The 16451-nt window shown below is 38.8% G+C and overlaps 1 protein-coding gene across 1 annotated transcript in view; it reads right to left on the reverse strand.

Moving 5' to 3' along the window:
* The window catches only part of ERC2 (ELKS/RAB6-interacting/CAST family member 2), a 502285-nt gene that overhangs the window by 208267 nt on the left and 277567 nt on the right, over positions 1-16451 (reverse strand). The window contains exons 13-15 of the mRNA XM_044451516.1: positions 12921-12950; positions 12040-12233; positions 4700-4711 (exon numbers count right to left, since the gene is read on the reverse strand). Coding sequence (XP_044307451.1) covers positions 4700-4711; positions 12040-12233; positions 12921-12950 — 236 coding nt within the window. The remainder of the gene's footprint in view (positions 1-4699; positions 4712-12039; positions 12234-12920; positions 12951-16451) is intronic.

The following is a 16451-nucleotide window of genomic DNA, read 5'->3' on the forward strand; positions in this document are numbered from 1 at the left end:
CCGATCTCAGGGGGCGACTGGGCAAATATGGATGTAAGCGCTCCTTCTGTATTGTACTGTACTGTATTGTAGTTGTCTTTTTCACATCATCTATTTTATTGTTCCTGTGCTTATGAACTGCTGTGAACCTACCAGCAGAAGTTAAGTTTTAAAGGGGGTGAGCATGTTGCCCAGGGTGGACCTCTTCAACTATTCGATAGTATGGAAATAAAATTAATGAATAAATAAGGTGCCCAACTTTCTGAACAAGATCCAAAATGGACTGTTAATTTAGATTGGTTTGTCACATTTATATCCTGTCTTTCTCGGTTTTTAAAGATCTCAAAGCAGTTTACACCATTCTCTTCCTGCTGCACTCAATCTTTTCCCCACAACAACTGTGTGAGGTATGTTGGGCTGAAAGTCTGACTGGCCCAAAGTCATCCCACTGGCTCCATGGCTGAGTGGGAGCACTAGAAACCAGATCGCCTGGGTCCCAGTCCCATATTCTTAACCACTACACCAATAGACTCTCTTATTTCTGCTCTCCAAACAAGTAATTAGAACTGCAAAATCGTGACAATGGCCAGAGGAAAGAAATTTCACAGTAACTTCTGTAATGCAGGTTGAGTTAAATTCTAAAGTATTCTAACTTGGTTTCTGAAACAGACTGTGAACATTAGAGCAATTTCAGTCCTGGTACTCTATTCAGCCATAGTTTTTCTCTCTCTCTTTCTCAAATCAGTCTTAATGTTTGTGCCCACCCAGTTAAGTAGTTTATACTAAGTTCAGATTCTAAACAATAAAACATCAATCATTAAATGAACTGCCTGGGCTTGGCTTTTGAGAGATTATGCCACTGTCCAAGAGCCTGACATTGATGTGAAAGCTCAATAGAGTGTTTGAACTGGCCAATTTACTGTCCTTCTTAGCCACTATCACAATTTATTTGCCTGCCATAACAAAATGCAAGATGGAGCTCCGAGAAGCCCACCACTATACTTAATATTTAATTTAACGTATTTGTCCCCTTTAAAGTGGGTTTAAAATTCTTACCTGCTAGTAAAATCTAGTTTTATGTGAAGTATGACTACTACAAGTACCTGTTACACATTGAGCAACAAGACTAAAACCTGTAATCAGCCATCTGTGCCACCTTCTCTGTTCCATTTTACAGCACTATAAATTGTCTAAGCCCCAAGTATGCAAAATACCCAGATTAACATCTGCTTTTAAGAGGAAGTGACTCAAATAGACCCACCAGAAAAGCAGTGTGCACACAATCCTTTTTGGTCAAGTGCATGTTTTCATTTCCAAGGCAGGCATCAATACTCACACAGGTTTTGTTACCCTGCTAAGCGAACAAGCCTTTATTACGTATTTACATTAAGCAACACAAAAGTTCACTAGCTGTGGGTAACGGGAACAACTATTCCCTTTGAGCTGGCTGACCAGCTTTCCCATTATACAATTATTATAATGTTTGCAAAGGATCTCCCTAACCCCTAAAGGCACATGAAGTGGAATCTTTAGGAGGGCAGATTGTCTGCCTTCCTCAAAGTACTTTTCAGATCAAGGGATGTAGGAACAAGCTGTCAGTTGTACTTACTGCTTTGACAGTATCTTACAACCTGCTCAAAGGAATATTGAACCTTGGCACATAAGAGCTCTTCCATATACTCCAATCCAGTAAGAACACCATCCAATAAGGACACTTGTAGAGTTCAGTTTGTGCAAAGTAGATATATTGAAATGTCTACTGTTTTTAGGTTTTATTTCCAGTGGTGTTTTTCCAACACAGAATGCAAAACTGAGAAGAGTCAGGAACATACTGTTCTACAGCTTCACACCAGTTACCTTGCTGCTGCACATCCCTGGTTCTCTGAAATTCAGCACATGGGCCTTATGGAAGATGCAGCTGTCAGTCTTCGTGTCAGAAGCTGTACATATTAATAAGCTGAGCCAGGCAATTATGACCCTTGGCAAGATCACATCATCTCAAAACAGGCCTATATTAGAGCTAGTTGTTTTCTTCTCAGAATTTCCATCAACTGTATTTATCAATTTTCTCTAGGATTTTTGCACTTGTCTGTGGGTGTCCAGGCTACTAATTGTTCATTTTTCGGGGTAAACCATTACAACTGTCAGATACGTGTTAGAGACAAAATCTTTGCCTCAAAGGTGCCAGTTTGTCATACAAGTTCAGCTAAGAATGTGCAAGACTCTTCTGTCTGAGGGTGCAACTTGAGCTTTCAAGAGCAACCTATCTAGTTCTCCTTTCGTGTTGATAAGACTAACTCCACAGGACTGGACTGTTAGTGACTAGCCAGTAATAGCCAGTTCCACGTGGATAGAGGTGGACAGTAATTTAAACAAGCTCTTTCCAAATAACTATCTGAGATTTCTGCAGTTTGTAAGAATACCACTGGACAAACCTATCATTAGTTTTCTTTTACATTACCCCCAGAGTTTTCAGATTTTTGCAGTCATACAAATACAGATGCTGTTTTTGCTCTAAGTAGGGAGGAAAAGACCCCTGGGCTCATCTGAAACTTGGAACCCTTCAGGCAAGTAAAAGGCTTAAATGACCAAAAATTATCCCTCTGTGAAACATATGTAAACAGATTATTTCTATTATATATTGCAAAGGTAACAAAATCTCTGACTGATTTGTGAGAAGGCGCACTTTGGTCTAGGTGTGCCAATGGAAGACAGATGCTCCAGGCAATACGATAGAGGAAAGCAACTAGCTTAGAAAGAGATTTGCAGAGCTCCCCAGCACACATCTTTCAGGAGAAAATGGAACAGACTTGATCTCTGTTGCTCTGGAGGCCAGGACCAGAAAAAAATGGATGGAAATTGCAGAGAAGGAGATGTTGGCTAAACATTAGATGAAACGTCCTAACACAAGAGTGGACAACTGTGGAAATCCTAACTGTGGGGCCTTTCCACAGATATATGCCCACATTACAGGTCACACTGTCCACTCTAGTGTCCCATAACCACTTCAGAGCCTCGTTTTATCTTTGTCCGTCAATGTGATTTTGAAAGTCATCAGAAGCAGTGGAAGCCACACTGGAGGGTGGTGGCAATGAGTCCATGGGCCAATTGTTGCTCATCCTTGTCCTCATGGCCTCAAGGGAAGAAATTGCCAGAGACCATGATGGGATCGTTAATGGAAAATTTTAAACAGAGGCAGAAATTTTAAACAGATAGCCATCTGTCAGAAATGCTGTTGCTGCACTGAACAAGGTGCTAGACAGACTGACCACCCATGATCTTTCCAATTATTTGAACTTAAGAGATATTGCACTCAAAGAAATTGCAGCAAGGCAAATTGAAAAATAACAATCGATTTTCTCAAAACTAGCCACTGAAATCTTTGATTATATTGTTTGCGTACAACAAGGGCTCTCTTGTGTTACATTAATCAGCTAGTTTCATCTAGTGGGATGACAAAGACAACAGTTCAATTCAATTCTCCAAAACATTCACTGTTGAAGTTCCTGTTCAAATCTGTGGGCTTCAACTGTCCAAATTTGTGGACTTAAACATTCACTATTGAAGTCCACAAATTTCCACTAGATAGGTTGCTCTTGAAGCTTTCTGCTTCAGGTTAGATAGCTGCTGAACAAATTTATACAGGCATAGTAGTCAGCATTATCAGCATGTCTATAATACTAAAATACATCTCTTCTTTTAAACTGGCCCTTGCCTTGTTCTCAGTAACTATCTGACCATGATTAAAGCCTAGGTACTGAAGGGTTGGTTGAAACTAAATATAGTGAAGATAAGATGATGGATGAAAGAACTCATAACATGGATCTGACTGCAATTCCATCACAAGTTCACTGGCACATATTAATATTGGCCTATGGTGTTGGAATGCTCTTATGTTCAACTTAATGCCTGGATTTTCGATTCAACGTTTCCCCAATCCCTCTATTGAAATGTTGCAGCCTGTTGTCAGACTTGATTTTACAACCTTCACCCATGTTTTCATAAATCAGAGTCTGGACTACTGTGATATGCTTTGCAAGCACTGCCCCTACTAACTGATATTTTCTTCTGCTCCATTGCCTCAACATATATGCAAAGATTGTGCCAAGAAAACCACAACCATAATTCCAAAAATTTAGGGGTGCTGAAAGGTCTCTACAGTTCAGTTTGCATTGGGGGAGCTCTTTCCTCCATTTAGAAGCAAACACATAATAGAGAATTTTCCTGAATATGCACTTATCTGCTTGGTCCCAGGAATGCACATGTCACATCCCAACGGACAGAAGTATTCTAGGCTGAAATCACTTTTAATTTGCCAGGATGGTCAATGAGGTTATTTACTATTGCTGCCTTCTAAAGAGCTGGTTCCAGAACTTGATACTTTTAATAGTTAGAAATATTAAATATTTCAAAACACTGAGGTGTGCTTAAGTATTATAGAAGGAAGTGGTGTTGAACTTTTAGATGCATAGCAATTCACCATTACCAATTTATAATGATGGTTTTTGTTATCTTGATTTAAAATACTTCAGGGAAGTTATTTTCTCACCTCTTAGAAAATGCCTACCATACCAAAAAATAAGAAATATGAAAACAAATGAAGAATGCAGGAAGAGAGGTTAAATGCAATGAGCAATATGGAATTACGTCCGTCAATGTATACACGAAGGAGGCCTGATAAGTGAATGGTCTGGGAGAATAAGATACCAAAGGTACTGACCTGGATGTCAAGCTGGTTGGAGCAGGGGTGAAAGCAGCCATTTGGAAAATAAATGCAAAAAGGAGGAAGATAGCAAGAGAATAAAGGGAGGAAAAACATTAGTTTTTCAACATAAAAGTGAGCAGATGTTATATCAGCAGTCTATTCTTTAAAAAGGAAATCAACAAACAGAGCACCATGTTTCTTTGATGAATGATGGACAACGCAATTGCATAAAAGGAAGTAACCTTGTTGATTGTGTATTATGGAATAAATAATAAATAAGTGAAAAGCTACTTTAGAATATGTATATACATTGTATATACATATAACTGGAACGCAATGAAATTGGTGGCTACGGCTAAGGCAGATGTTTGGCAAGAGCATTTGTGCTGGTCTTATTGAGAAAAGGCATTGTGTGGACCAACATGGATTTGAGGATGACTCATATGCAACAAGACATCTTCACCCATGAAAAATAAAGGCAAATGAATGGCTTGGCTAGATGTTCAAAGTGTTTTATGCCAGAGATTCACAAGTACTGATCACTTACACTGATCAAAGACACCATTTTTCCGCATAAGTATACCCTTTTCCAAAGCTGAAAGCAATCTTTTCAGTCCTAAAATTCAGGCTAATACTTCATCGCTGAGATTATCCAGATGTTTGATAACTTATTTTGTACAAAAATATTTAACATGTCCTTTCAATTAGCCAAAACACACATACAAACCCTTATTGAATGCCAAACTCAAATAGTCCCCAGAGCTATCGCAGGTGCACATTCCTGCAACATTTTGCAAAAGGTGATTTATTTGTTTCGTGAACATCAGAAACAGCTACAGCACGATTGGGTATGCTGGTTTCTTTTATTTTAATCTCTTTGTTTTCCTTTAGCTGAACTGTCTGCAGACACTTGGAGTCCCTCTCCTAATCACCTTGATTAAAATGTTGTTGGGAAGGGTACCTAGCAAAACCTGTGTGGTAACAGAAAGAAATTGAAAATCTACCACCCACACTTAAGCATTTTGTATACATATGAGAGAAGTAGGTTGCTCACATGAAGGAGCTGTTCTACTTCTGAGCAGCACGACAATGCTTCCTAGAACGACAACACTTCCTATCCCATGTAACTTGCGAAACATCTTCCTTGTATCATTTCTTATATTTCTTTGGGGTTTTGTCCCACTCTCTCACTGAATTTGCCTAGCACCAATAAAAAATGAATTATCTTTATTGTTGAGTCTACCAGACTTTGTGCACTTAAAAAGAGCAAATGAAAAAGAACAGAAAAAGATGATTAAGATTATAATAAGTAACAAGCACTAGCAGCCACACACAGCTACTAAAGGCTCACAGGTGCTGGCTCCTGTTCTGCTCTGCACTGGATCCATCTACCAGTTCCTTGAATAGTTCTTCAATAGAACAGATGGCTGCAAGCCATCTGCCATTATGCATTTTCCACAATATTCCTGAGGCATTGTAGGAAATTTAAAATGGTGGGCAGTACATAGCACATGCAGGCACCATGTAGTATAGTATCTGTCAGTTGCAAGATATGACAAACTTTTGCCACATGATAATGAAAGGAACTTAGCACAGATGCACACAAGTGGGGATGCTTTGTTTCTTCTATCAAGTGACTTTCATAGGTTACACATTCCTACAGAATATTTTCTCATAAAAAGAAAGGAGAAAGATAGAGAACTGAACTTCATAGGGCATCCATTTATCTTTTCTTTCCAGCATTAGCAAATCAGGCAAGGTATGCAAGCTTCGGCTCAATTTTGGGTCCACACTTTCTTGAAGTTGGGAATAAGTAGAAGCTTCCCTCTACAACAAAAGAAAATTTCTGACACACATCTCCTTTCACGGATCTGCATCTGTGTGTAAAACAACTGAGGTAATTCATAACTGAGCCCTGACTTCAAATACCGCAGCTGAGAATCATCAAAAACAAACCGATTTTTTCCCTTTACTTTCTTTTTTAATGGTGTCTTGTTGCATTTTGCATGTTAAGACAAGGCCAATAGGCTATCACTTCCCAATCTCATGTTTGCAGACAAAGTATGCTGTTTTCTGTCTTTACTATAATTTAATGTCAGTAGTAACTCAATCCATCAGTGACTAAATGACAAAGAAACCATCTGCTGGTTTACATCTACAACTATTGTGGAACATTTCCACTAGGTATAATACACTTACTTGCATGTAGAATAAAAAGTTAGATTAAGTAAGAATGCCACTTCTAGTCAGTGGCATTCTAGATACAGCACTTTGAAATGTTTAAGATTTTGAATATGTCTTTGTGAAGAATCTCACATGGGTTAAAAGGGAACTCATCACACACCAGATGTCCAAGATGCTCAGTTGTTCAAATACAGCTTTCTCACCTTACTCTGTAATGAAGTGGGAAGTTTGTGGTCCTCTAGATATTTTGGCCTTCTATTACTTCATCTCCCATTAAGTCTCACCACTGCCTATGCTCACCATTGCCTATGCTGATGGGAATTGTATGCCAAAACATCTGGAGGGCCCCAACTTGCTAGCTGCTGTTCTAAAGAACCCAAGGTAAAACAATTTCAGAGAGAATCGAGGGGTTATCTCAAAGTGGAGTCAGTTGCCCAAGCACAGGGATGTTTAATAATCCTGAAGGAAATGTAGAATGGGTGGGAGGCACTTAGCAGGAGCCAAATGTTTCTATCATGACTGGTTTAGAAGCAGGTATGAGTATGGCAAGAAAAGATCAGGAGGAAACCAAGCAGCCAAGAGACAACTGTGCTGGGTGATTAATTACTGATTAGTATAATTGATACAAGAGCTAGTATTCAGATATATTTAGCAAGCCAACACCAATAGTACCAATGGAGAAGGTGTTTGCATCAAGTTTTAATCCTTTGGAAGTATTCTCAGAACATTAACTAGAGCATAAACTTTCACGTTGTAGCTGTGGGTAAACATGGACAGCAGGAAGGTAGTGCTGCTGAAATGGGTAAGAGACCCTAATAAGTAGCCTCCACGATGCAAGGAATTCTGTAACCAGATACCCCTACTGGGTCTGGATTGAAAATCGAAACAATTTACTGTTCTTATTCAGTCATATCATGCTGCTCAGAGATAGAATTCCCCAGGTCATTTTAGAAATATACCACCCAGTTGTGTCCTTCTCTGCATACATCTGAGATTCATTTTTCAGAATGAAACTGAAATAAAACATCCAAAATATCCATTCATTGGAATTCCTGCCTTTGCTGCATAGTCTGTGGACAGTAAATTGTTAAAATGGCTCTGTATTATGAATGATCCAGAAAGTTCACATAAATCACACACGGAGACCCAAATTTCATGCAGGAAATTACATTCATATGCATGAAGAAAGGCACAGGACCCTTTCATATACTGTCTTTCTCTGCATTTGATTATATTCTGCAAATGAACAACTTTAAAAACCAGTTCCACTGAAGACAAAGATGTTCTGTTTTGCTAAATTTCTCTCAAATTAGAGGATCTCACATTTAAAACAAAAAACAAAAAAGGAAGTACCTGGTCCCTTAAGGTGCTGAGTACTTGTTGAGTACAAACTGCACTGATTTCACTATGGAGCATTCCCCAGCATTGTTGAAAGGATCCAATATGCACATTTTCCCTACTGCACTCCAAGGCTAAAAAAGTGCCATGAAACAGCATTCCATCCACATAGAACAGAAAGCAAGAAAATGACCTAGGCAAGGCCAGCATAGCCAAGCTCTTGCTCCTTCATCCTTTCAGCAACACCCCCCACCCTCACTGAGCAAAATCTAGCTGAATGAAAGAGTGCAAAGTTCACAAACAATTCTTTTTCACATACACAAATGAGAGAGAGAGAGAGAGAGAGAGAGAGAGAGAGAGAGAGAGAGAGAGAGAGAGAATAACTGAAAACAGAGCAGGGAAATTTGTTGGTCACTCAGTATATTAAATCCAATATCCAGCAAGCATGGATAACAGTTGCACAACATTTCACACAGGCTCAGGTACAATCCTTGGAAAATATTTATTCCAGCGACAAAAGTCCTTCCTTGAAGGAAAGCATAAATATTGTTTCCCATTTAATCTTTTCCAGTGTAACAATGAATGTTATTTTTATGCAGGCACATCCCTGATCCTCATTTTATCCATGCTATCTTCAACTGCATCTCGGGTTAGTTATTAGTTGCAGACTATGAAGGAAAGAGAATTTCCTTGACTGACATGTTTGACTGATATGACAATAAATGATATGCAGTTTTCACATCTAACCTCTGAACTGTATCACATCTAACCTGTCTACTTTTCTTCAATGTGAAAGCACGAATCATAAATTGTACATTATAGAAGAATGGGAAATCTGTTTGAAGAATATCATTTGAACTTGAAAAGTTGCTGAAACTGCATGTATCTCCAATTCATATATGTAAGCACCCTAACCCCTTCTGTGAGAAAGGGACACTTAAAATCTGGAAATAGGCCAATTGCTTTTTTGTATATGTAGAAGCAAAAGTGGAATCTCTCCATCACACAAAAGAGAACATAACAGCAGAACCTCGAAATAGCTAAGAATGATCTCACTCCTTCACATGAGTATCTGTTGCAAAAATGTATTAGGGTAATTAGAAGCCTTGCAGAATCAGAAAAGTCTTATCAGAGGTATTCAGTGCATTAGCACATCATACCAACCCACCCTGGCAACAAATAAGGCATAGTGGATTGGTAGTTGGCCAAACAATCCATGATGTGCAACAGATGATCAGGCTCAACAGGGTTTTCCCTCTCTCCCTCCTGCCTGTCTTCCTTGATTTTCCCATGGATATCCCAGGGGACAACGGAGCGGGACCAACTTGTCTCCCCTCTTCACAGCACCATCACAAGCCATTTTCAGCTTGTAGCAGTTTTTTTTTCTCCTTTTCCCTTTTTGGTCCTGGGCAAAAAAATACCTATTGTCCTGTAAAAACAACCCCAGTTTTATAAGAGTTTCAACAGCTAGCTGTCAAAATTCCTTTTCCCAAGGGAAAGGGAAAAGCAACACTTTCGCAATGTTCCAAGAACCTAGGAATCTTTGGGGGAAAGTACAAAATGTGTATCAACATATAGAATATCAAGATAGAAAAAAGTGGAGGATCTGGCTGCCAAAGGGTTGCAAATCACACCACCTCCTTTTCATGAGCAATGGCATTTGCAGCTGTGGTTTCTCTTGACAGATTATCAAGAGAAACTAAAATACCTATTTGAAGGGACTTTGGGGCAATGTCTGGAGTTGGTACTTGTGGCACTTTGCACTTTGGTACCTACCCAAGATGTTCCTTTGCCAAGTCTTTAAATTCCTGTTTTCATGCTACTGCAAAACTCTTTGCACACACACAAAACAATCTGTCAGCCACTGACAGCCCATCTATAATGCCACTGCAGCACTTTCTAGCTTTCAAGCCAGTTCTCATGATTTCTGGAGGAAAACATGCAAATGGATTGTAGTATGCCAGAAATGGCCCTCAATCACACCCAGACAGTGCCAGTTGCCACCAAATATCACTTTGACACCTGGAGTGTGTATGGAACTGGTGGGTGTTAGGACATACTCTGCAAAAGGAACAGGGTTTTGCTACTCTAGTCAAGAGTTGCTAGCCAATTCTCTGTATAAGGAATTGGATTGGTTGCCCAATTTTGGACAACATGACCAATGTTGGCACAATCCTAGAGCAATTAATGGGTTGTCTGGCTTGTTGCCTTCAAACAAACCACCCTGAGAGAACTAGTCTCAGTTTGCACAATATGACAAACCACCATGGGCAGCAACCCACAACAGGTCGCCATGTTGTGGAAATGCATTCAGTGGCATCTTGGAAACAAACTACAGAAATTCACAAATGCAAGTAGATGATGCACAGAAGGCTAGATTTCAAAGTAGAAAGAGATTCCAGAGCTCATTTGAACCTTTCCCGAAATGTTTTACCCTCAGCAGGAGCATATTTCTCTAGTCAACCTCAACTGTAGGATTTTTGAATACATGACTATTTGGCAGTTAGTGTGTGCTAGAGATGAAAGGAAGGAAAGTTCCTTCAAGTGAATGAAGGCCTGCTAGGAAGGGAGTAAAGGTCTGTCTTTCCTGCTCAAGAAATGCCATCAGCAAGAATACACGAGATGGCCCTACTCAACCCTTGAATGCAGAGAATGTTTGGCAGTCTGTTCATGTTATGTCAGCAGGCATTGGTCCTTCTCACATAGGCTGCAGACCTTGGCTGAGAGAAGTGGGAGAAGCGCCAGTGCGAGGGGCAGGGGCGAGAATGCTATATGGGAAGGTACAGCAGAGTTGGAGCCAGGAGTCTCAGATGGATGTTATTTATTACAAACTATTAATTGAAAGTTAGTAAGAGGAAAAAGAGCAAAAAAACAAAAACAAAAAAAACCTTCCCTAACCGGAGCTAGTTTATACAAACCAGTCTGTCATGAATATCATAGCAGCTTGGAATTTCTGCATTTTTGTCACTCTCCTTTTTTTAGCATCATTAAAAAAAATATGGGAGAGAACTTGAAAAACCTGGGTAAAATGAGGTGAGAACTAAAAGAGGAAGTACGAGATGAGAGATCTGAATGTGTTAAAAGAAAAAAAAACTTTTGACATCTTGATCACTTTCTTTTAAAAATAGTTTTAAGTCTTTCATTATCATTTATTATTTTCCATCTCTTACCTACAAGAGACGTGAAAGAAGAGAAATGTGTGGTGCTTAGTACTGCTGTAGTTACAGTTCTGAGAAAGGTCTATACACCAAATAAAAGGAATAAATGTCCTTCATGATAAATAATGCCTGACTCTTTCTGGTTCACCGGCTTTGATTTGTTGTATCACAAATGAAACATTCCAAATGTTGTCATGTCACTCTTATAACACAATATAAACACAAATGTTTTTGTTGGTATAGCGTAACAATAGCATTGGTCTAAGATGACATCAATTTATCAACTCAATCATAACTTAATCATAAAATTCTGCAGTGTTTCAATCACATCCAAGTTTCTGTCACTTAAATAGCAGTTTCTATGATGTGTCACATATTATATAATATTCTTCTTTTCATGCCCAAAAATCAGTGGCACCTTTCTCTCTTTTCTTTCTACAGTTATGTAAAGAAATTCTGCATTTACAGAAGATAAGAGCTGGTTAGTCTAACAAACCTGTTCCGGGCCTTCAAAATACTGAATACCAATGCATTCATTCTCTGATATACCACACCTTGAATAGCTAGTTGCATTTTGTTTCTCTTATGAACTTTAATTACACATTTTACAGTTGTTACTTATTGAAGATTAATATAAACTGCATTTGTGAAAAGCACAAACTATAAGACATTTACCTTTCTAGCTCAGCAATTTTCTTATCTTTGTCATTTTTTTCATTCTCCACTTCCTTGAGGATTTCTAGAAGTCGGTCGACTTCAGCTTGAGCCTTCCCACATTCATCTCTATAGTAAGCTGCCTCTTTGTCAAGTTGCTTCATTCTGTCTGCAAATTCAGGGTTCATCCGTGCTTCCTCCTCTGCTTCATGGGCCTGTTGAATTTTTTAAAACATCACCAAGAATTCAGATAGTTTGGCAATACTATTCTATGAATCCAGATGATTAAAGGATTTATGGGTATCCTGTTCATTGGCAAGGTTTCTCACTAATTCCTATAACAGTGCATTGGAAAAAAAAAACAATTTCAAGAATTTTTGGGAGGGAAACCATAATTCTCTGCTTTGGAAAAGAAAGTGCTCATTTTTGTTTTGAACAGCAGAGTTCTTACTATTGTTTATGAAAGGAATTCTGAAGACTTTAATATAAGCATATAATATGGTTTAATTTAGAACCACTTTAAACCATTTATGAACAGTTTAAAGTAAACTATGTATTTGAGGCAAGAAGGATAATGCATTCAACAGACAGTTTTACCCAAAATCCTTTTTTTCCCAAACTTAACCTGAAACATAAGAAGAAACAAGCCCCTTGGTGGAACAGCACAAATAAATATACCTGGCAAACACATGCATGGGTGGGTGGTCAGTTCACAAACAAGAAAGAATATGATGAACACAACAGAAAACAAGAGTGCAAAGCCCAGTCCTGCTCCCATTAAAGCTAATGGCTAAACCCCATTAATATCAATGAGAGCATGAATGGACCAAAGTGTTTAAAACATTAGACTGAAATAATCACACACAGATGTAAACAAGAATGCACTGCAATGCTTAGCCTACCCCTTGTTTCCCATTATTCCTAATTGGCATCTTCAAAGAGCGGCAGGGAGAAAACAAGTAGTTTAACCGCAGTGCACATTAAACACACATAATTCAGAGAACACTTTTTCAATGTACACAAATACATTTTAAAAGATTAAGGACACTCAGAAGAGCTGCATGTCCCTCTGCCATCTAACAATATAGAACAGATGCTGGGTTTATTTGTACTTTTATAGATCTATGCATATTTATTATTTCAGGGAATAAACAAGCAAGCAATAAAACAACTGTAGGTTAAAATGAAGCATGCATGTTTTAGATAAAAGGTAATGCTAGTAGCTATTTTAGAAGGTTGACATTCTTTGCAATTTTTAGTCCCTTTCTGTTTTCCAACGAAAGTCTGAAATCAAGTAAAGGATTTTGGGAATGAGAAATGGACATAAACTGGGTTATTAAAGAACTAATGGCCTTTTCCCTGCATGTAACATATCATTTAAGCATGAGGATAATTTAGGAAATAATTTAGTTTAAGTGGATTTCTTATTCTCAGTCCACTTCAAATATGATGAAGATTCTGCAAGATCATATAAAATGCATGCAAATCACATGCAAATCATTTATCCACAATGGAATAGATCTGTGAGAATCATGTCACATTGGTAATGGGCAAGCGATTTGCAGACTTTCCTTTTCACACTGAAGTGTAAGAGATATAGGAAATTCATCATCATGTTTGGAACAGCTCTAAGTTTAAACCAGGAAGGAAGCATTCCTGTATAATTAAACACAACATATACCATATACAGAGGGCGCAATCTCCCAAAACAGCCCTGTGTGTAACCAGCATTCATTTCAATGGGAACTTGCACAACATTCCACCTGCCATCTGAGGGATCACAGCCATAAAGATAATTCAATTCCATTTAAAATAAGTTGGATATGTGGCAACAGTACATGAATCAAACCCTTGATCTTTACACCTAAGGCTAAGAGCCAAACTATCACAAGCACTTCTGAAAGTTCACTGCAACTTGTTCAATTTAGTATTAAATCAACATTCTCTGCAAAGAACATTCCAAGATTCAGCAGTGACTTTGAGGGGTACCCTGGACAGTGCTGTGAGGTCTTCTAGTGAATTGCATTCTGTGTTCAGTCTTCTGAATCCCAGCAAAATCCCACAATATAGGGCCCTGTTCATGCATTGAGGTTTCTGCTCTTGAATATTGTTAAAGACCTATTTTTCTTGCATGGCCAACAACAGAAAAAAGCCTCACAGTATGAATAGACCAGGTCTGATAGTTCACTATAATATATCATCATTGGAAAGCTTATCTGGAAGAGTTCACTGGTAAAGCCTTGATCATTCAGTCCCTTAACCCTTTGGTGCCTTAACTATTTTGGGCACAACTACAAGACATTAAGGCTATATCCTCATACAAAATTTTATACAGTACTAGTAGGGTTGACTGCCATAGACTTCCTTAAAGAATGCTAGAAGCTGCCATTCAGAGAAAGAGATGAAAAAAACTCAGACGCTGCTGTGGACTCTCGAGAATGCTGAGCATTATACTAACTGTTCTATTTGTCAAATTTACACTGTATTCAGAAGGAAAATATGAATGAGAGAGACTGATGCTATAGTCTATAATACTTTTACAATAGCCTATGCACCAAAGTTCATTTTGTAAAATTAATATGAACAACACTGAATGTCCAGTAAAATAATAAATGCCACCCTTTTACACTAATAGTTCATCTAGGTTTCTACATGAGCTCTCATAGGTCTGGGTTGTTGTCATCATTGTCTTTGGTCAAGACAGTGCCACTCCTCTTGCCCAGACTTCAGAAAGGATCATCAATACCTGCTGAATATTTCCGTGATGTTAAGGACATTCAGTTTAGGCAGCAAGGTCACTGAGCTTATACATTTATAACACAGTATGGGTGTGTATATACACATATATAGGCTGCACCTGCCATGTATAAAGTACAAAAAAGAGGCTTTCAAGGGGCCTTGAAAATGTTCTCCAAGATCCCCACCTCCAACTCCACTAAGTTTAATTTTAAGGTAGTTCATCCCTGTTAAATACACCTTTTAGAAGCTGCATCAGTACCATTAAAACAGTAATAGGGATTTTCTTGTTCTCTATATGACCATTATGTCACTCAGGGATTGCATAGCAGAGGGATGTTTTAATGATGCCAGGTAGCCATCAGATTTTGCTATATGGGGACATAAAAAATACAAATCAGAGGGAGGGTTTTGCTTCCTATATTCACTTGAAATGAGTGAGGATTTTTACTCGTTTTGCACTCCCACCAAACATTCAACAAAGGGTGTGGCTCACATTCTAGGAAGTTTTTCACTGTCTGAGTTCAGTGTCCCTCTAGATCAACTGTAGTGTGAATACGAAACATGTTCAGAGTCTGTGATGCTGCATGCATTAAGCTGCCTACCCCTGAGCAAGATGAGACCCTCCCATATTTCATCAGGGTACTTCCGGTGCTGGTTCATCTTCAATTCCCCATGTGCAGCAAATTCTTATGTCCATGCTGCAGATGGGAAGCCTGTGCTGTACACTGAGGAAGACCTTGTGTTGAACATGAGGCAAAGGAAGACCTCTGTCTACTAAGAATAACCAGGGACACCACAACACGCATGCTGCAACAACAGAATGCCCACTAGGACAACTCAGCAGTGAAGAAGAGAGTCCACTTTAACACCACAAACACAGAGGGTAACATTCCTCTTAAAGTACTACATATTTCTTCATGTTCAAATATCATTTGCAGTGCGCACAATAATGAATTGGCTTGAGACCTGAAGAAGGTAAAATCATTAAGCAGTTATGCCTAGGAATTTCTTTTTCAACTGTTTGCCAATCATGAGAAAAGGTGAGAGGATGAGAGCTCTGAGCTGTCCTTCTTCTGATCAATTGCTCCTCTTGAGTCCCCAGGCCACATTAGCTCATTTCCAAGTAAATGAATCAGAAGCACAATATATGGATTAAAGCACAATTCAGTCCAGTTCATCAGAGTTTTAAGGCATGTAAAGAAGAGATATGACATTTATCTGTGGGCTATTAATATGTTCCCCCTAATTTCCATCTACTTGTCTTCTCTATGGCACAAAACAGTCAGTGGAGGAAGTTGAGATTGAGCAATATTTTAAAGCTGTGAATCTGAGTGACTGTCTTGTCAAAGGGTGTGGCTCTCAAAAGGCTGGTATGGGTTAAGAGGCTCCTATCCATGGCACTGGCCTGCAGAAGCTTAGCTGAGGCTTGCTAGACTTCCGCAGTCCATGCTAACCCTACTGAGTAGAAGCATTAATGCAGTGCAGCCAATGGTCGACAGTGACTTCAGAATGGCCAAGATAAGCTTATGGAAACAGAGATACATATGTTATCACTATTCTGCCTCATGTATTTTGATTCTGTCCAACTATTCACAGAAACATTTACAGAAAGGTGAGTAAAACAGTATGTTCCAAAAGTGAATGTTTAAAGAAAAGGATTTGCATTATCAAATATCCTCATGACTTACAGTAAG

Source organism: Varanus komodoensis, unplaced genomic scaffold (assembly GCF_004798865.1).
Source record: "Varanus komodoensis strain SLA01 unplaced genomic scaffold, ASM479886v1 scaffold6_2, whole genome shotgun sequence".
NCBI lineage: Eukaryota > Metazoa > Chordata > Lepidosauria > Squamata > Varanidae > Varanus > Varanus komodoensis.